General features: G+C 41.5%; 1 protein-coding gene across 1 annotated transcript; it reads right to left on the reverse strand.

Moving 5' to 3' along the window:
• Nucleotides 1-270: 270 nt before the first annotated feature.
• Nucleotides 271-19,556, reverse strand: HPGD (15-hydroxyprostaglandin dehydrogenase). Its single transcript, XM_079991452.1, has 7 exons — nucleotides 19,197-19,556; nucleotides 17,073-17,196; nucleotides 13,576-13,682; nucleotides 6,202-6,298; nucleotides 2,880-2,956; nucleotides 2,234-2,397; nucleotides 271-1,409 (listed from the first exon to the last, which is right to left on the reverse strand). Exons 1-7 carry the CDS (start codon nucleotides 19,287-19,289, stop codon nucleotides 1,265-1,267), a joined length of 807 nt encoding a protein of 268 aa, XP_079847578.1. The 5' UTR covers nucleotides 19,290-19,556; the 3' UTR covers nucleotides 271-1,264.
• Nucleotides 19,557-22,339: the final 2,783 nt, after the last annotated feature.

Consider the following 22,339-nt stretch of genomic DNA (forward strand, 5'->3'; position numbering starts at 1 on the left):
ATTGCTTGCATATTTGAACATTTTAAGTATTTTGCATCTACTATGTAGCTTTTTGAAATGTAGTAGTAAAAAATACAGTTTTCTAAGAGGAAAAAAGCAGTACAGGGTTCGTATTTCATACTGAAAAGGAAAATGAACTGAAGTCATTTCATTAAGTATTAATAAATGACAATTGGTTCCCTTTGTATAACAAAAATATCTTGTTCACATTAAGAAAACAAACATGTACCTGTGTTAAAAAAATTAAATGCCCATTACAGAATAACCAAATTGATTTTAAAGTTTATTTTCTTTGCAGTAACTACACAGGCCACATACAAGGTTTCTGAACCACAAAATTCAGTAATATGATCCTTAAGTAGTTATTGATATTAACCCTTTACAAGCTTTCTTTAAAGAGAGAGTAACTTACAAAATGTCCTTTTTAAATTTTAAAATATTAGGTAGTAGCAGCCTTGGCCCTGGCATTGCTCAGGAATTCTACAATCCGACCCCTCCCCCCATCAGTGCAGCTTTGAAATCAGTGGTTAAAATCAGTGCAGTTCAGAAAGGTTCAGTCTACCATATTGATTCAAAATGGCATCCAATTGTACCCAAACACAGACGAGGCCCTGTTACTTGATCTCAGGAACCATCATGCAAAATTTGGTTATGATAGCTTAAGATATCTGCAGATGCATAGCAAACAGACAAACTGTCCCAAATATATGGTTTAATTCTGTATTTCACACCATGGCTTGAATCCACAGATGACCTGTGTTTTGCTTAGTGTCAAACTAACTTTGTTAACTACTTCCCCACCCTTTCCACACATGGGTGCTCCTGTTTTCCCCATGATTCACCCCTCAGTATGTCAAATTACCACCCAAAAGTTCACTATGTGAGCAAAACTCCTGCGATTTTTCAGTTTTCCAGGACTGCAAATGGACCCCCCCCCCCGGGAAGCAATTAACATGGGGATGAGTGCTAAACTACATTCCACTAGATTTCTAGAAGTGGCTTTTACATTGTGTGAAAGATCTAGTGAAGTGTGGAAATTATCAGGGAAGGAAACATCAGGAGAATCGAATAAACTGCCATCTGAATGCAGCCTCATATTAAGTTAAGAACTAAATTTCTAAAAGTAAAAAATTAATATAAAAATCATGTTTGTTTTGTATCTAATTCCTCACACAAGGAATATTGGCAGCAATATTTAGAACTCAGATGTACCATTAGCATTGCTTTACAACTCAAAACAATTTCATTTCAGGAATGAAAACAGTCACAAATTAGAATTCCCTGTTTCAATGGGTGCTGTGTTGTATTCATGAAAATGAATTCCTCGCTTCGTTGTTATCTTCATAACTTGTCCGTTTAGTGAATCATCTTCAAGGATTTGTATCAGTCCTTTGGCAATTAGTGTTGGTCTAAAAATGAATTTAAATGATAAGAATCAGATACTCTGTCAGAATAGGTCCCCTGTCTGCTGTTAACTAAGTCTATTCTTTAAATACAATCTGCCTCACAAGAGCATGTGAGCTTACAGAATGGTGATGACAGTTCAATGAAAAAGAACATGGGATGGGAGAGGGGAGAAAGGGTCTAACCCCCCCACCCCTGGCCCAGACTGTACTCCTAATAGCTGGCATGTTGTAGAGGCTCCTTAAGTAAAGTTGAGACCTGTCTGGTATGACCTACTGCTGTTTTTTTTGTCTGTTTTCTTTCTCTAAAACTTTGCTGATGCACTTTAGGTGCTTTGATTACAGGAAAGCAGCTCTCTCCAGTATTATTAAATAATTTCTATTAGGCTGAATTGGCATCTGTCTACCTCGAAAGACCATGGAGTGTGCCTCTAGTGGCGAAGTAAAACGCTGGAGAATCACAGCACCCGCTGTGGCTGCAGTTTCCTGCTGCTTCCTGTGTTGGTTCCTGCTGCTTCCTGTGTTGTTTTTGCTGCATTACGCAGCGGCACGGTGACCTCCCCAGGGTGCAAGCCTGGGCAGTGTGTATGGAGATCCTGGGCTGCCCAGATGACAAGACCCACCCCCTTGCCCTTGCTGATGTGGCCCAAAGGAAAGCAGAGCTTGGCTGCAGGAGTTGCCAGAAGGAAGCGTACAAGACACCATCCAACCGTTTTAGGAACTCCACTCTGTATTTGTTTAGGGTTTACTCCTTAGCCTTTTCTTCTCCCAAAGTTGTCCTGCAAGGCGGTGGGTAATCTGACAAATACCATTGTGCCTACTTTACTTACTCCAATACGCCGTAGACTTCCATCATATCTTTGATCTTGTCAATGTATGCAACATATTGACCCATGTTTTCTTCCTTGTCTATTGACTGAAGAATTGGTGTGTTGACAAAAGCAGGACAGATGGTATTTATTCGTACACCATAGTTCGCTGCCTCAGAAGCCATCTACAGGAAAATGGCAGACATGTTAAGTGTTGGTGGTGTTGGGGAATCCAGTTGCTGATCACTTATAACAATAATTATCAGAGACTAGGAAGCATATTGTATGATCAACATTTGCCAATGCAATACATATTTAAGGCAGGCAGGTGTATGATAGTATTTATGTAACACTCAAATAAACTGACTACTGTCACAAAATATGTTTCTCAGAACTCGAACTAGCCCATCCTTTGTGGCTTTAGGTTTTCCCCAATTCAGATGCTTCTCTTAGCATTGCTGTCACTTTAACGAGCTGAAAGACATTCAGAAATCCTGGCAACCAGATTCTGAAGCAGCAAGAATAATTTTTATTTATAAAGCATAGTTACTTTGAATAGCTAAGATATTCAGATAATGCAGTTATTTTATAGATGAGAGGAGGGAAAATAGCAAGGCGAGTTTGTCATGTGGAAAATTATGAGAATTCTTCAGCTGCCCATACTCACGGCTATTGAACGTGTAAATCCAATTACTCCATGCTTTGAAGCACAGTACACTGGCTGGAATGCAACAGGCATAAGTCCTTTAACAATGGAAAGGAAAACAGTTACAAATATTTATTAAAATGAGCATCTCTCCTGATAACTAATACTGAATGAAACTAAAAAGAACTGAGCCTGCATAAGTAAACATTTCTGGTTTTATATGTTTATTTTAAGGTTTTTACTGCAATAGAAGGTGGGAAAGATGGGCAGTTATTTTTTTATACAACTTATTAATTGCTTTTCCAATTCATGTGGTATTCAAAGCAACACACAGAATAGTTTGAAAATGAAGTGATTTTAGGGCAGATATAAGGGCTGCTTTCCATCACAAACACAAGTCATGATTTTTCATAAAGTGGCTCATTCCACATGTGGGTGCTACCAAGGTCCACAAAACAGTGCCCTGAGCATGTGGCAAACAATTCACCATGGGGAGGGATCTGAAGGTCTAATGAAGAGTCGGATTAAGACCAATATATATATATATATATATATATATGAGGCTAATCCACATGCATAAAGTGAACCTCGTAAGATCCCATGTATCAGCCAAGTTCTTCCGTGGGATCCCTCCTGCACGTGTGGGATTCGTATAGTGGGCTTGTTCCATGACAATGCTCCATTGATCAACTGGGCAGCTACCACTTTAACATAAGGTTGCTTGGGAGAATTGTGGGGAACTTTAGATGGCATGCAGCCACCCCTGTCCCTGAGGATGGAGGTCCTGTGAAACATGCCTTCCCTCTTAGCGGTGTAACTGACGCTGACATTGTTATCGTTTTGGCACCAGATCAAGACTTAATTATTTTCTCAGGCATTTTAAGGGTTTTGCTGTTTGACTCTGTTGCTGTTGTTTTGCTTTCAGCAGCCTCTGTTTATTTTGATACAGGGTTTTATTGTTTTAGCATGTTATTGTATGGTTGGTTTAAACTATGAACTAGACTTCACCTTGGAAGGTGAAGGGCAGCTTATAAATATTTCTAAATAAATAAATAAAATGGATACGATCTGTTTCTAAACATATGTATTTGCATTTTTGTAGTTGCATATGCTACAGTTAGTATTTTTGGACATCAGAAAGTAAGACTTTAGACTTTAGCTATACTTCAAAGGTATTTACAAATGGTTAAGTTCTGTCAGAATCTTTCATTAAATTCATGGATGTTAAGAAAATAAAAATGAGAAGTTTATTGTTCTTATGTGTTTGGCTGGAGCAAGAGCTATTCACTTCTCTGTGGTGTGTGCTATTATAGTTTCGGCATTTGGGTGGGTTTTGTTTTGTGTTTTGCTGGTATAACTTCCCATGTTTACTTGAACTGGAAATAATAATGTTTAATGAACACATAGTCATAGCACCCTCTACAAGAGACAGGAAGTTCATAGATAAGACAGATTACAAGTCCTTAACTTCTCATTGCTAGCACTGCTGTTATACTGCATATTGAAAAGTGCAATTATTATTTAATTTGTTAGTAGCCCAAATCTATGAGTCTGTAGGTGACTTGCGAAAAATTTAAAATATAAAAAGTTTAAAACAACATCCATTTTTTTAAAAAATTCTTTTTATTAAGTTTCATTTGCAACATACACAAAAAAGAAATAAATTAAAGGAAAAATACATCTACACATAAAACAAGAAAAAGATTTAAAAAACCCCCAAAAAACTGATACACATAACAAATTTAGGCACATAATTTAGATTAGATTATGTAAAACAACATCCATAAACAAATGACATTTTAAAATACAGTGATATACTGTATTTTGAGCTCTCTCCTCCTATTTGGTTGATGGATGACACTAATGCTTTGATTTGGCAAATGCCACAACAGAATTTTGGAGAGCCGAAGGCACATTTTCATTGTGGAGAAATGCTTTCTTTCTTTCTTTCTGTCTGTCTGTCTGTCTGTCTGTCTGGTGCTGGTGTGGTTGCTCGAGAGCAAACAGGCAAGACTCCGACCTGTCTTTTCCAGGCTTTATTATTAGTGTGAACTATTTACAGTGAAGAGTGTCACAAGTTCATGCCTGGCTCACTCGCTAACCTACTGCGCAGGCTGGGCACTGGCAAAGGGGTACTTCCCTCCCCTCTGGTTTGCTCAGGCTCGGTGTTGAGACTCTCCCTAGCATCCCCTGCTCGCATCACTTCCTCTCCACTGGAGGTGGGGCTTCCCTCCTCACCAGAGGAGGAACTGCTCCACAAGATTTTCGGAGGTTCCCTGTGACACAACTGCCCTTCCACCTCTCGGCTCTGAGCTGATGGCAGTTCCCTGGCACTTCCTTCCTTCCTTCCTTCCTTCCTTCCTTCCTTCCTTCCTTCCTTCCAAGTTCATAAAATTTATACACTGTTTGATTGTAAAAAAAACCCCCTCTCAAAGTGATTTAGAAAAAGATAAATCATTAAAATTGAGAAAAAATTACAACCATACTTTAAAGGCTTTAGTTTGTAGAAACAAAACTTCCCTGTGCCTTTCCTAACATTCCTGATGCATCAAGTAAAACTTTTCTTTCACTCCCTGGATTGATTGGTTGTTTGTTTAGTAGTGCTGGTTTTATTTTTTCTGATGTGACGCTGGTGTCAGTGAACTGGTGCAATGTTTCAGTTGTTCCTTATATCATGAATTCTGCTCATATTGATCCAGAGCAGATTCCAAGGTGTAGTTAGCAGAGTAAAAAAACTTAAACATGTTGCAGGATTCCCAAAATATAGACCAGAGGCAATATTTCATCCAGTAGAGCTTTACTGCTACTGAAGGCAAATGAGCATGGTCACAAATCCAATACATTCAGGATTGGCACAGTCCATAAGAAATCCAGTTGCAGCAGACTTAACCTACACTTACAATAACTTAGCACTTAGCATACTATATACAGAACACCACACCAGAATGAAAGAGAGCGAGAAAGTGAAAACCAAGCTCCTTCTGGCCTATTATTATATAGTCAGTATCACCATGAGTGAAAGAGATAACAGAACCAGTTTAAACCAGCTGTTCAGCTTCTCTGAAGGAATAACCCAAACATCAGGAACCTTCCGCTTGTTTCTGGGAAGAATAGAAACCTACGTGTCAGTTAGAAACTCCCAGCTTGTATCACACAGAGAAGCTTCCAGAACCTTCTTGAGTCACTTAGAATAGGAAAGATCTCTACACTTTAAACCAATTCTTTTTGTACCAAGGAATGCAAACTGACAGTTTTTAAGAAATTAATATAATCTCACTGGTCTTCAACCTAATGGAAATGCAAAAAATAGCCTTAAAATAAATAAGCTATATAAACTTCTTACCTGCCAGTGATGCTACATTAACAATAACTCCTCCATTATGTCCATTTTGAGTTTTCATGTGTTCTAAGCCAATATATGTTCCTCTGATCACTGAAATCTGGTACAGAGAACACAAAGGAAGTGTCACACTTAAGTCTCTTCTCAGTCTGACATTAGTCTGTTATAACCAGACTTTTAGTAAGTATATTCAACAAGTTTAAAATCACTGTGGTTGCTTCCCTTGGTATTCCTCAAACATATAAGTTATATAGAAATAGATGATTCAGGTGTCAATACTTTGATCTGCCTCCTTTTTTACAATGCCCCTTATCTTCAGCTCTTATAAGTGGTCTTCTAGATTTCCTAGACATTCTGATTAACGGCAAATGGACCTAGAGTCCTTCTAGGTGCCTGACAAATTAACTGTAGAACAACTTCACCCATGTCAAGGTACCATATCTATGAAGTCTGAAACCCTAAAAAAGGGAAGGGGAATCCAAATCCAAAAGTGACCAACCCTCCATAGGTTGACCGGTAGGTGGCTTGGACAACATGAATTTGCACCTTTGTCAGAATGCAGGATGACAGAAAAAGGCACCAGGTTCTAAAAGTGCCACATTCTGCCTGCAAAGGAAGAATTGGGAGTGCATTTAAATTACATTCCTGATTCTTCATTTGCAGCAGCCATGACTTGAACTTTTCCACATCTGAGGATGGCTCAGCAAAAAAACCTTGTGGACCTAATTAGGCCTGCAAGCCCAAGAATCTTCAAAACTTATCATTTTCACTTCTGTGGAGAAGATACCTCTCCATGCTTGCTGTGAGAGTGGAAGGAAATTTTCACCTAAGTTGCACATGTGTGCAACTGCTGCACACAGTTATTCCAGCAAGAAGTTGTGCATTGTGTGCAAAGGCTACAAAAAGCAGAGCTTGCAAGCTTCCCCACCACCCCCTCTGCAGTTTTGAAACTCCTTGTCAGCTTCCCTTCTACAGTGAAGGGGCTTCTCCAATACTGTCACGGTTTCACTTTAAGTGAGAACCGTAGAAAGTACAACAGTTTGTTTAAAGGGTTATCTAGCCCAGAGGTTCCCAAACTATAGTTTACAGCCCACTGTAGGTTTCATTCAGGTGGTCCGCCTAGTCTGAAATGCTAAGGTGGAATCTAGAAACCCCCCTTACTATACAGTACAGGCAAAACTAATGGAAGGGTTTCAAATTTCCAAGAATCACACAACTATTGTGAACAACCTTTGCAGAACTAGGGCAGGAATGGGGAGAAAGTTTGTAAGTTTCACCATTACTCTTTACAATCTTTGATTGGTGGGTCAATAACATATATAATTAGTGCTGATTGTCCCATGCCTGGCAGTTGGATGGGGGAACTGTTGTGTGAGGGAGAAGTAAACACACATATACTATATGCATGAACAGGTGTTTGGAAACTCCACTGCCACACAAGACATTTCACAGAATTTCCACTGCTATTCTGCACCATAAGAATGTAAGACCAGGCTAGTGGCCCATCTAATTCAGCATCCTGTTCTCAACAGCTATGCAGCTTCCCCCAACAGTAGAAACAGAGTACAGCCAGGGATTGATATCCTCCATGAATTTGTCCAATCCTCTTTCAAAGCCATTATTGCCTCTTGTGGGACAGAATTCCATAGTTTAACTATTTGTTGTGTGAAGAGGTACTTTATACGATAGAATATGATATGATACAATAATCTTTATTGTCATTCTCCCATACAGAACAACAAAATTGAAAAAAATCTACATAAGACATTCAAAAATCAACAATCCTGCTATCCAAGCCTGGTTAACCCCCTAAAAACTCTAATACCCCATAATTAAATACAATATACTCCCACAGAGACTACCTTAAAGGTAAAAGGACCTCTGACCATTAGGTCCAGTCGTTGCCGACTCTGGGGTTGCGGCGCTCATCTTGCTTTATTGGCTGAAGGAACCGGCGTGCAGCTTCCAGGTCATGTGGCCAGCATGACTAAGCCACTTCTGGCGAACCAGAGCAGCGCACGGAAATGCCGTTTACCTTCCCGCCGGAGTGGTACCTATTTATCTACTTGCACTTTGACGTGCTTTCAAACTGCTAGGTGGGCAGGAGCAGGGATTGAGCAACGGGAGCTCACCCCGTCGCGGGGATTCGAACTGCCAACCTTCTGATCGGCAAGCCCTAGGCTCAGTGGTTTAGACCACAGCGCCACCCCCATCCTTACACTGTGTTTAAAACCAAAATCTCATTTGGATAAAAACTGTATCTCAGGCGGCTAGTCCTAGTCTTTATAACCCTGTACCTTCTTCCAGAAGGCAGAAGCTGAAAGAGATCATTTCCAGGGTGCGTACTATCCTGCACTATCTCTGCAGCTTTCTTATGACACCTGGACTATCTGTCCTGAAGGTTCCAACAGTCAGCTTCAGTGGATTCCCACGAGTTCTAGAGTTATGATACGCTTCAGTTAGCTAAGACACCAGGGTATGCAGTACTGGTTAAGTCGTGTCCTCCCTAAAAGGGGGCACGTGTTGCGGTGAGACCTGGAGACCAACCTCCTGTCTTGTGGGTGGGTTGGATTGCTCGGCCACAACACCTGATTGGTAGGTCCCTCGATGTTGGGTTCAATCTGACCAATGGGGTGCAGTCCAAATGGATCGAGGGACCTATATATACCCATGCACGTGACCCAGAGCTTCCTCTTTCAGCTCGTGCATTAGGAACACCTGCGCACCTCTCCCTATTTTTAGGGCATTGTGCAACTGACCTTGCTATGCCGTCGTGTGTCATCTGTCGTTGGGACAGGGGCACGGGCACGGCAGGAATTTCCCCACTTGGCTGATTGGCTGTTGCCATCTGGGTTTCGCCTGCCGTGTAGCAAATTGTCACAACTTGTAAGGTTGTGGATAGGCACTAGTTCCTGTGACAGGGATGGGGGAGCGGTCTCACCATCCCTATGTGAAGGGAATTCCATTAAAGGAATCCAGGGACTCAACTGGTTTGGTCAACCCCTGTGAGGGGGTTGTGCCCGTGCCTGAGTCCAGGGGGGCATCTGGGTGGTGAACAGAGTCTGTTCCCAGCTTTTCACCTTCCCAGGTGTTCACCTTGGCTGATCTATGCTGGTGCCCTGGGTCAGTGCTGCCTGCAAGGGTGCAGGGAGCTAGTAGAAACAGAGCCTATGCAACCACTCACCTTCTGTAATCAATAAAGTTGTGGCCTAAATTCTGCCAAAAACCAAAACTAAAATTTGAGTCATGTGTTAATTTATTTAGGGGGGAGGTCTCTGGGTCTGAACACGCAAAAAGTAATCATAATGTTATGCACAGCATGTCTTCTCTCTGATGTCTGTTCTGGGTACTCACTTGCTTTGAGCATTCTGAAGAACTAGTGACAGGAAGAATAATATGTGACTCGGATTTCCTTGTTCATCACATCTGGATTGTCTACATGCCCCCGCCCCCTGGCCCTGGATCTTGTACTCCTCCAAAGCAAGTCTTTCAAATGCTCTCCACTTCTCAACCAGGACATAACTGACTTGCCCAATAGCTCTTTTCAGTTGCATAATTATTATTTTTTTCTGGCAGCTTCTAGTCCTGCAAGTATGTATATGACTGTCCCATTTACCACGAGGCCTGTGTCACTCATCATGACGCAAGCAAAATTATGAAGAAGAAGAGGAAATGCATCATGTCAACTTCCTCTTATGTCATCCAGTTTTGAAGAGGAAAATCTAGAGATGTGGGTAACCTGCCGTATGTAACCCTTCATCAGTCCTAGAACTCAAGTAAGTACCCTCTGTCTCAACATCACCCTCTAGGCACACCTCCCATTAATAGATTTTTCTCCCATACCCTTTCATTTGTCAAGCATATTGCTACCATCTTTCTTCACTGTGAACATTATGAACATCTGCACACTTTTCAACACAAATGTTTGTTAAAAGCCTTAGTAGCTTATGCTAATTTGGTATGTAGTAGCATTTAGACACCAGCTTATTCTACGTGTCATTTGCCTGATAGTTCTACAACAAACAGCACACATTTGCTAATCTTTACACTGGTAATAACCAGTGATCAATTCACAACTAAGGGTAGATCCATTTAAACTGAAGTACTTTGAACTTTCCTTAATTTCAGTAGAAAATATTTGAATACTAAAGTTCCCACTGAAGGGCAAGATCCCTTCCCCATTAATTTTTAATAAAACTGGAATTTAAAAACCAGTGGTTTGTTATTTATTTTAATATACGTTTACTGTCTTGCTATAAAAATATTCAAAGTAGCAAACAATATACAAAAGTTAATGCTATATATCCCAAATTATCAATTAATATCACATTGAAGCTATAAAAATCAAGACTGAGTCATGCAGCAGCAAAGTCCATTTAAAAGGCAATATTTTGCTCTCTCTTACCAACTTTATTTTAAATCCTGCATGAGAAAGTTCTGTGTCAGGATGATTTTTGTGAGATGCGACAGGGCAATATGTCTTGTTAGCCAGTTTTTGCCTTTAGTATGTGTGTGTAAGGAGTTTACATAAGGGAACTAATAGATGTATAAAAGGGAACAATTATTGTTTTGGGCTACCAGTTAATTGAATAAAAACGTGCCTGAACAAACCACATGCAATCAAAATTCGCCTTCTTTAAAATGCCTTTGAGCATTTCCATTTCTTACTGACAGCAGATTTGGCTTATGCATTGCTTTTAAAAAAATGCAATCAGTTGCATAGAGCAGGCATAGGCAAACTTGGCCCTCCAGATGTTTTGGGACTACAACCTCCATCATCCTTGATCACTGGTCCTGTTAGTTAGGGATGATGGGAGTTGTAGTCCCAAAACATCTGGAGGGCCAAGTTTGCCTATGCCTGGCATAGAGATTCAGCAAAGGACAGGTATACATAAAAAGCTGTGGAAGTCACTGCCTTCATCCTGAAAACAGCAGGCATATAATCATCACTGCAAAGTGCAAACCACTTTACTGATTAGCTGATACTAATTAACAGCTCATATAATGTACAGGATATGCTGTCTGGGGTGTTAGGGGAGGGGTGGTACCTCTGGTGGGAAACACAAGCTCCTTCTTGGCTTCTAGAAGCTGTCAGCATGTGACAGTGGCCATACCTGGGACATGGCTTTGACTGGCTGGCTAAACCAGGTGAAGGTAGCTGATGGGTCTCAAAACCTTGGTTAGTTACGGGCTTCTGGCAGATTGAGTGGACAAGACCAATAGTGGGTCCAATGGTCAAGAAGGCTGTTTTAGCACACACTGTAGAGGAAAATGAGGGGCAGATGGGGCTCGTTATCCTAGGAAAGTAGCTCATTAAGGATAAGGAATACTCTGATCCATCATCCCTGATGCCTTGCGGCTGTGCTGTTTCCTGATAAGGGCTTTGGGAGTAAACCCTAGGGAAAATCTGTACCTGCTGCTTTGCAGGATATCTTTGGGAAAAGAAAAGGCTAAGGAGTAAAACCTACACAGATCTGGAATGGAGCCCTAAGACAGTTGATGGTGCCTTGTACATCTCTTTCTGACAACACCTGCAGCCAAGCTGGTGCCCAACATATTGCTCTGCTTTTCCTTTGGACCACATTTGCAAGGCCAAGGGGGGGAGAGTCATCTGGGCAGCCCAGGACCTTCATACACACTGCCCAGGCTTGTGCCCCAGGGAGGTCATGTTGGTACTGCTTATGCAGTGGTTTGACTTCACCACTAGAGGCGCTGTCTCCTAAGAGAGATCACTACCACCACCAACAAGACTGTATCCTGAGCTGCCTTATGCGGAGATAAAAACACTAGTCCATCTAAACTAGAACTAACTTGACCAGCAACAGGTCTCCAAGGTACCAGATGGAGGTGTTTACTAGACTTTTAAAATCTTTGAAACTGAACATGCCACAGACTCAACCTGCTTCTGTGTTCTATGCACCATGAATCTGTGGCCTTTTCCAATCTTTTAGGCTATTAAGCTACTTCATTATGAGATTTAAGAATGGAATCCTAACCATGCTTACTACGGACTTACTTTTCACACCTTAAATGAGAAATCAGATACTGTATAAGACTTTCAGTGTAAGCCTGTTTCCCTGATAGGGAATAGCCAATTATATAAGGTGTGTTTGCAAGTTACATTCAGTGAATGTAAAATTTGTGTACACAGATAGTTGAGCTCCATACTCTGTATGTGTGTAGAGACAGCTTATACGTGTGTTCAGTGCAACATGTGAACAAGCCTGCCCTAACACTGTTGCTGTTATGAAATATGCACAAATGAAGCTCTCGATCATTTTGAGCAATCTGTTTTCACATGTTTTGTTTTATTCTGCATTTTCTTGTACTACCATAGGGGACATTAAAACACCATTCTTTGTTACCTTTCTCCTTCTTTTCAAAAGCTCATTGTGGTCTTAAGGCCGACACCCTCTCCTTTATTTGTTTTAGTTTGTAGAGTTTTTACTGTGCTGGTTATTGCCTTTGTACTTTAAACTAGGACAATGACCTTGTTTAGGTCCTGCTTTTCATTTGAATTGTGCTTTACATATTGAGGCAATATCAAAAGTAAATAAGTATGTAATCATTCCTGGAAACCAGCCAGGTTTCAGCAGAGTACTATGACACAATGCTCACAGTGCTCATTGCTGGATCTATCTGCCAGTATTTTTTCATCACTATACCCAGCCACTGAGATGCAGTTTAGTTCGTCATACTAAAATAGCAGTACAAGCAATGACTACAAGTAAATGAAACTGCAATTTAACTTTGTCTTGTAAGAAATGTAGTGTACTAAAAGATGGGATTTAGCATTGTATTATTGCTTCAGGTGCACTTTTACATAGTTATTAGACTACTAAGCCAAGTGTGAACTTCTTTCTAGCCACAATTCTGTGTATGCATACTTGGAAGGAAGTGCCATTGGAAGTAAGTACATTGGTACCTCAGGTTACAGACGCTTCAGGTTACAGACTCCGTTAAGAACTTTGCTTCAGGATGAGAACAGAAATCATGTGGCGGCGGCCCAGTGGCAGTGGGAGGCCCATTAGCTAAAGTGGTACCTCACGTTAAGAACAGTTTCAGGTTAAGAACGGACCTCCAGAATGAATTAAGTTCTTAACCCGAGGTACCACTGTAAACATGCACACTAAGTTCCTCATCCTCACTGTAGCACAGGTTCTGTACAGTACGATCATCTCCATACTATTTCAAATCCCACTACGTTCAGTGGGACTTAGTCCAGTGGGACTTAGTCCAGAGTAACTGCGTACAGGGCAACAATCTTAAAACTGTTAGTGGCCATCGATCCTACACATTTATCCTATCCTAGCATTTATAATGCTGTACAGGTTTTTTTAAAAAAATGTAAATATTTAATGTATGAATTAAGCTTACCAAGTTAACTTGGACTGTGATTTCCCAGTTTTTTTCATTATTCACTCCAGCGTTGTTAACCACAATATCCAGCTTTCCAAAATGTTCAAATGCCTTCTTAAAAGCATCTGCAAGTAAATAGAGGTTAGAGTGAAAAGATAATTTTTCATTATTTCCATACAATTCATCATTCTAGAATGATGGCAACAACACGATCTAAAGTATGAATTTTGCTTAAATATGAATACAAAGAATTGTACTCATCTACAGCACTTCCTTAATTCTTCATAAAGCATATTTGTATCGTATGATAACATTTTATCAACTCGATGTTGGTATGTTAGTCTTGCCTGTCCCTTAGTAACATAAAAGTTTTTGTAGGGCTGTTTAGGTAGGGGCCGGAGGAATGGCCTCCCTGAATCTGGCTTTGTGTTTTGTTTCAGAGCAAAGCTTTAGGTAACCCTAGTGTCTGCAAAGATGAAAAAACGAATTAGTAAAGGGGTTCCTGGTGCTCATGATAGGATTTGTTTCCATGTGAACAGTAGGAACCTTATGCAGATTCCATCAGAGGATGGTAATTATACAGGTTAATCCTTTCAGAACAAAATGATATGATTTGGTTTTTTAAATGTATAGACATAATCTATAATACAATCACAGACCAAGGAAATAATTAATTGAGCAAAAATTGACAGGTTCTTGATATTTCCTTTCTAAAGCTGTTACTAAAGATCTATCCCTCCATAGTTCTCTAGGGTTCGTGATAATTAATAGACAAATATTTGCACCAAGAGTCCAGAAACTGCTTCATTCCTAGATATTGTCAACTCATCCCCTTAAGTCCCATAACCTAGAAATGATTTAGCTTTGCCACCAGCCATAGTTGTGCAATCCTGCCAGGCTGACAGAAGAAGAGTTTGGATTTGATATCCTGCTTTATCACTACCCTAAGGAGTCTCAAAGCAGCCAACAATCTCCTTTCTCTTCCTTCCCCACAACAAAAACTCTGTGAGGTGAGTGAGGCCGAGAGACCTCAGAGAAGTGACTAGCCCAAGGTCTCTTCCTCCCCCACAACAAAAACTCTGTGAGGAATCTTGTCAGCTGCAGCAGCTGCATGCAGAGGAGCGGGGAATCAAACCCCATTCACCTGATTATGAGTCTACTGCTCCTAACCACTACATTACACTGGCTACACCACAGTGTACGCTTCTGTGTTTTTGTTTTGCATTTAGAGATAGCTCTCTCCATTAGGAAGTGTTTCCCCACCTGTTAGCAGTGCAATCAGTTACTTTGTGTAGACTCAGTTATTTTACTTTAAATGGATTATAACTGGGGCAATGCATGACTGCTACTAGACACAGGAGCCACCTGCTGGATCAGTCCAATGTCGTATCTAGTCTAGCATCCTGTTCTCACAGTGGCTAATCAGTTGCCAATGGGAAGTCCAAAAGCAGAACCCGAGCAGAACTATACTCTCCTGACCTGAAATTTCCAGAAAATTGCATTTGCGAGCATACGGTCTCCAACAGTGGAGGCAGAACATAGCAAATATGGTAATTAGCTGTTGAAAACTTTATCCTCCAGTCTCTTTTAAAGCCATCCAAGTTAATGGCCATCTACTTTTTGTGGGAGCAAATTCCATAGTTTTAACCTATGCACTTTATGAAAAAGCACTTTCTTATAAGAAAGTGTCACTATACCAAAACACCCCCATTAAGTGAAAAGAATCCTGCTATTCTAGTATTTTGATGAATATCCTACTTTGTGTATGTGCCAATGACTGTTCATAGAATAGAATCATAGAATCATAGAGTTGGAAGAGACCACAAGGGCCATCGAGTCCAACCCCCTGCCAAGCAGGAAACACCATCAGAGCACTCCTGACATATGGTTGTCAAGCCTCTGCTTAAAGACCTCCAAAGAAGGAGACTCCACCACACACCTTGGCAGCAAATTCCACTGTTGAACAGCTCTTACTGTCAGGAAGTTCTTCCTAATGTTTAGGTGGAATCTAAAACTGTTAAACTGTTAAAACGCAGGTGGCGCTGTGGGTTAAAGCGTCAGCGCCTAGGACTTGCCGATCGAAAGGTCGGCGGTTCGAATCCCTGCGGCGGGGTGCGCTCCCGCTGCTCGGTCCCAGCGCCTGCCAACCTAGCAGTTCGAAAGCACCTCCGGGTGCAAGTAGATAAATAGGGACTGCTTACCAGCAGGAAGGTAAACGGCGTTTCCGTGTGCGGCTCTGGCTTGCCAGAGCAGCGATGTCATGCTGGCCACGTGACCCGGAAGTGTCTCCGAACAGCGCTGGCCCCTGGCCTCTTAAGTGAGATGGGCGCACAACCCCAGAGTCTGTCAAGACTGGCCCGTATGGGCAGGGGTACCTTTACCTTTACCTTAAAACTGTTTTTTCCTTCCAATTTAATTTTCATTCAATAAAAATGCAACAAATTTAAATCATTATTCATATAGTGCAAATTATAAACTGTATGGTTTTCATTAGACCAATATTACAATTTATAAGTCCTTACCACCAAATCTCCCACCAAATCTTTCTGCTCTATTGTTTTTCTGAGGTAAGTACCTGTTTTCTTTTCTTTTTTAAAAAAGTGGTGATCCCATAACCACACATTCCTGTTCAGAAAATGGTATCAGGAAGACTAATACAGCTAATAAAGAGTTATAACAAAAAACAAAATTCAGACAGAATCTTTCATGAAAAGTCTCTTGGTCCAAGTGTTTAGGGCTTTTGTGTTACTTATTTGGACTGCTGAACAAATGTGTGAAATAACAACTTGTATTAAATGCTATCAGTTGCTGAAATGTTTTCTGCCCTGAGCAAAGTCCCATTTAGAAGTCAGCTTCCTTCTATGTAAATATGCATAAGATTACAGCACACAACTATAAACTCCCAACAAGTCTCAATTCCTCCAGACACTAAGAGCAGCCTTCCAATCTGCACTGTAAATTGCTTTTTAAATTTGGGGACACTAAAATAATGTTAGTTATGCATAAATGGAAGTGCTACCTTTAATGTTAATCTATACTATTAGGTTTATTTCAATACCAAGTAGCTGCTTTGAAATAAATATTTTCTCTTTTCTTCCCTACATATGATAATTGGCTTTCAATTTCATTCTTTTTATAACGCTTATTTCAATATCTAATGTCATGGACTAGGTGGTAATGTTCTGTATTAAAGTTTAAGAATAAAACAAAACACGGTACTGTACTTGTAAAACAGTTTTTCACATATTGGGTTCATACAAACATCACAAAATATCCTGTAATTTATTTTTGTTTGTAATATGCCAACTAATTCAATCTAGGAAACACATTGCTGATGTTTCACGTTTGTAGATTTCCTACACATTTATAAATCCTGGTTGGATATTGGTTTTCTTCATCAAAGCCTAACCTGCACAGATTTTATATCTATAACACATTTTCTTCCCCTAACTCTGACAGGATAAACAGCAGGACACACACGCACACACACACACACACACACTTTTCTTCTTTACCTTTTAGTTTTTCTTCACTTGAAACATCACAAGAAATAAATATGGTCCTCTGTGTTTCAAACTGCTTGTCAAAGGCTTCTTTGCTTGCTTTTCCTCGTTCCACATTCTGATCCACAAGTGCTACCTGAGTGAAAAGGATAATGACAATAAGATTATGAGAGATAAGAAAGAATGATGATGTTCTTCATAGGGAGAAGGGAAGATCTGTTTTAGAGGGTGATAAGAAGGCTGACTATCTAGGCAGCACCAGATGTTGGGTAGTACAGGTGGTTCCCTTCAGAGAGGGCACCAAATTGAGATGATCCATAATTGAGAAGATCCATTTGGGGGCACCAAATTTTGGCCTTGCACAGTGTGCCATATTATGAAAAATTACCAAAGTCTGCCCCTTAGCATTACATAAGATAATGTGTGAAGAAATTATGTTTACATGATATTCAGTATACAATGTATATACTAGACATACACTGCACATAAAGTTCATGCATGATCCAGCTAACAAGCACTTTTATTTCCCGTTCAAAGGGAAGATTAAGCTTGTGCTTCCATCTTTCCTAATTAAGTCAATAGGCATTTAAAGTGTTTAATTTTTGCCGGATGCTTCAGTGCAACACAATGGATGTTTACGCAGAAGTAAATGGCACTATGTCAGATGGTACTCGCTTCCTAGTAAGCATCTTCGAGTGCATGTGCAAAACAACTTGCCAGGTAGTAAGGCACCTTCTGTTTCAACTTTTAAACACCAGCTGAAAACTTTTTATTATTATTATTATTGTATCAGGCTTGTGCAGGCAATTAAGACTCTTATCTTTTCACAATAGATAGTTGGCTTCTGATTTTTATTTTTATTAAATAGCTTTTAATGCAGAATTGCTGCAAACTACTGTATGGGAAATGCACCCAGAAGACAAAATGTATCAGAGGAATTAGTGATCTGACATGGTTAACCTTCCTGCCTCTATTCCTTCCCGCTCCCTTGCTTGTGTTAAGCTTTTTGATGGTATGAGAACAATCTTTAATGTCCTGAGAGAGATGGGAGCCCCACACAGTTGTCTTAATCAAGTGTGGAGGATATGCTGGGTACCTTCTTTGATGTTGAACATAGTTTTGAGAAAGTGAGGCATTGGGAGGGGGTGGCTAATGGATGATCGGCACATGGCCAGTCTGGCAAGCCAGAGTCTGGCAATGCTATGTATAAAATCGGATGGTTTGGGCAGAGTTTCTTTGAAGCTGGTGCACAGAATGATCGGCCGCAGGGCCCTGCAAACTGAGGCTACCTGGGAGAGTCTCTTCCAAGCGGCAGATTGAACTGCTTGCTTGGTATGTATACATCGCTTGTTGTTTTAGAATAAAATATTTAATCTTCTCACTCACTTGCATATTTTGTATTGCTTCTGAATCTCATTTTAAAAGAACCACCTTGCCTCTGGCAATAATAATAATAATAATAATAATAATAATAATAATAATAATTTATTTATACCCTACCCATCTGGCTGTGTTTCCCAAGCCACTTTGGGCGGCTTCCAGCAAAATATTAAAATACAAGAATTCTTAAATATTAAAAGCTTTCCTGGCAAGACAGCTACTCTGATTCTTTTTAATGAATAGCAGTATATCATATCTGATAACTAAAGAATAAAAACAAAACAAAATAAGGCCCATTGAATTAAAAGGGACTTCTTTCTGAGTTACTAGGAATAGATCTGACCTCTGAGTGTATGTATGGCTAAGGTTTTCTCTCTATAGTGACGGCTAAGCAAACGCATACATACGTGTATGCAAATGGAGATGCACACGTATACTGCGTAAATACACGTGCCTGTAGCATTTGTAAGTACCATTTTGAAGACAGACACAGTGGATACATTTGAGCACGTAAATGTATGCATTTTGCACATACGCATTGTACTTTGAAACAGGCACACACACACTCTCTCTCTCTCTCACACACACAGGAGCTTCACAGCCCACAGCAAACGCGGGAGGAAGACCAATAGCTTCGCGGGAGCCACGGCGCGCACGTAGAGGAGGAGCCCGGTTGGTCGCTGCGTCCTCGAAGCTAGGCGCCCTGCGGAGGCGACGCGGAGAAGGCGCGAGCCCAGACGCCCCCCACTTCCTTACCTTGCAGCCCTTCTCCAGCAAGGCTCGGGCGAAGGCGTTCCCGATGCCCTGCGCTGCCCCCGTGACCAGAGCCACTTTGTCTTTCAGGTGCATTCCGACGGCCCGCGGGAGCGCTCTCGCCCAGTGCCCTGCCTCGGTCTCTGGCCGCCCTTCCTCAGGCAACTGGGGATTGATTTATTACTCGCTCCTCGTTTTTAATCTCCCCACAGCCTCGAGGGTTCCCCCCCTCTTCTTCTCCCCCCCCTTCCCCTCCCTCCCTCGCTCCCTCCTCTCTTTTCTTTTTTCGAAGGAGGCGGGAACGAGGGAAGTGCCTGAAGTCGGAGACACGAATACGCACGAGCGCGCCGAAGGAGCCCAACTTGGTTGTCACCTGCGCCGGAGTTGCCACCCGCCCTTTGTCCCTCCCCTCCTCCACCTCCAGCCGCCGCTGGCGCTTCCCCTTCGGGAGGGACTGTCGGCGGCGCGGACGGGAACCGTCGGCTGCTCTGTCCCTGGCTCTGGTTTCGGACAGAGCGCGGCCACCAGCGCCTCAGGGAGCCCTGGAGATAAAGGGCGAACCCAGCTGCTCTGGCGAGAGAAACGAACCCCCCTCACCCCCCCTCCTCCGCATCGCGTTCCTTCTTACCGCCTCCTCTTGATAAGCAAATTAGAGAGAGATATGTTTATTTTTCCAGGCTGTCTTCATTTCTGTTCGTCAGCCTCCCGCGAAAACAAGCAACTTCTCTCTGGAGAGGGACTTTCCCTCCCTCCTTCCCTCCTCCTTCTCCTCCTCCCTTCTTTTCTTTGGCAGCCCCTGAAGCCAGGCACGTTTTCCTTGTCCCAATTTGCACGATAAGGGCAGGGCGAAGAATTGAAACTACCGAGGAAACAAAAGATCCTCGGTCAGGATAGGGAGGAGGGGCAGGGCAGCTTTTCCTCGGAGACCATCCGTATGGGTGGGTGTGCCCTTGTAAGCAAATATTATTGCTGCCATAGCTTTCTTCACCTTTGCAAGCCTTGGCCTACAGGGGAGGGTTGGGGGAAGAGTATCCAGCACCCGCTGCTTTCCTTGAAGGTGTCGGATCGTTTCATTTTCAACAAAAGAACCCCCCCCCCCCCATTTGTGGGGCAATGATTGATCAATCAATGATAGAGTTGGAAGGGCTCCTGAGGGTCATCTAGTCCAGCCCCGTGCAATGCAGGAATCTTTTGCCCAACGTGGGGGTCCTGACCCTGAGATTAAGAGTCTCTTGCTCTACCAATACCAACTGTGCTATCCCAGTTTATAACTTTTAACGTTGTACCTATGAATTCACTAGACACAATCGTTATGCTGGGGTGAAATTAGGCTTCATGGGGCTTTGTTATCATTTTAAACTTTTTTTCCCAAATAGATTTCTATATGTGGGATATATATAGTCATTATTTCTGAGAGCAGTTCTTGTCTACCAAGCCAATCAGAGAATGTAACAGTTGTGATTAAGGTTTTTAAGGGTTAAAACTCTCACTATGATTTGAGCTCAGATGCATAACCATTGTAGTGGATAGGTAAAGGTAAAGGACTCCTGGACGGTTAAGTCCAGTCAAAGGCAACTATGAGGTTATGGTGTTCATCTCGCTTTCAGGCCAAGGGAGCCAGTGTTTGTCCACAGACAGCTTTCCGGGTCATGTGGCCAACATGACTAAACCGCTTTTGGTGCAACAGGGACACCGTGACGGAAGCTAGAGTGCATGGAAACACTGTTTACTTTCCTGCCACAGCAATACCTATTTATCTACTTGCACTGGCATGCTTTCGAACTGCTAGGTTGGCAGCAGCTGGGACAGAGCAATGGCAGCTCACCCTATTGTGGGGATTCAAGCCGCCAACCTTCTGATCGGCAAGCCCAAGAGGCTCAGTTGTTTAGACCACAGTGTCACTGGTTGTAGATACAGAATAGGTGTTGTAGGCACAGACCCCCTTGCATCTTGAAGCCTTTATAAAGAGTACATTTTGCATTGCAGCTGTTCCAGAGCCTAGATGAGAGCATGGCAGGTGACACAATGAAAGAAACCAAGTGTGCGCCTCTTTTTTAAAAAGCCCTAAATACAGCAGTTCTGAAGACAATAGTCACATGAGGACCGCAAATATATAGGTGCACATCTAGTGTTGCTTATGAGCTTAATAACACAAATGAAAAAAATATTTCAGGATTCAACTTTTGCAGGCAGGACATTTGAGTTTCTCCAATTTCTCCTACCCAGTGCTGTCTGTCTGTGCCCTCCCCCCCAAAAAATCCTCAAAGCTGCTCCTGAGGGTTGTGGAACCTCTGGAACAATATGGGATGTGACAATAGAGGGCTGTAATGAGTTTGGATGTTTGGATTGGATTCCTCACCTTGTGCTAGCAGGAAAGGTTATGCTAGTTCAAATCCACCATGTGATACAACTCTATATTCTGTTGTGTGAGGGAGAATAAGAACACATATTTTGTAAGGAATGGTTGCATCTAATAATGGAATACTTAAATATGAAAGTTTGTAACTGAATACAGCAATGATACCAGAGCTTAACTGTATTGCAGGAGGCACATAAAGTGTGCAGAGCATTAACCCAGAAAAAAATGACAAGAAAAAATTATTAAAATGTTGAATACCTCATGTTGTCAAAGCAACATGAAATGTTACAGATTCTTTTTACAGTCCTTGAATTTTCACTGGCTTTGGCCTGTTTCATTGTATATTCATGGAGTAAACATGTCCAATAGGATTCAAATGAGGAAAGGAAATTGAGGAAAGAGAAAATTGGGTTTCCAGATTGTATATTTTTAGGGTGGGAAATAGGAGCACCTATATGATATTAAACTGCCTGCCCTCAAAAGAAAAGCAGGATTTCATTAACCCCTTTTCTTTCAATTTTCAAGTTTATAAATCAGCTGTTGAATTCCTTTATTAATAATTGTTGTTGTATTTGTATTCTACCTTTTTATCTAAAGAGCTCAAGATGGTTTATATGGTTCTCCTGTTCCTCCTTATTTAATCCTCACAACATCCCTGTGAAGTAGGGTAGGTTGAGAGGTAGCAACTGGCTCAAAGTCACCTAGTGATCCTCCTCCTGCTGCACTGCCCAGAGCTGTCATGGTTTGGCCAGGTCAATAATTGTGTTTTAATGTGATGTAAAAGATT

The sequence above is a fragment of the Podarcis cretensis genome (assembly GCF_951804945.1).
Source record: "Podarcis cretensis genome assembly, chromosome: 9".
Classification (NCBI taxonomy): Eukaryota; Metazoa; Chordata; class Lepidosauria; order Squamata; family Lacertidae; genus Podarcis; species Podarcis cretensis.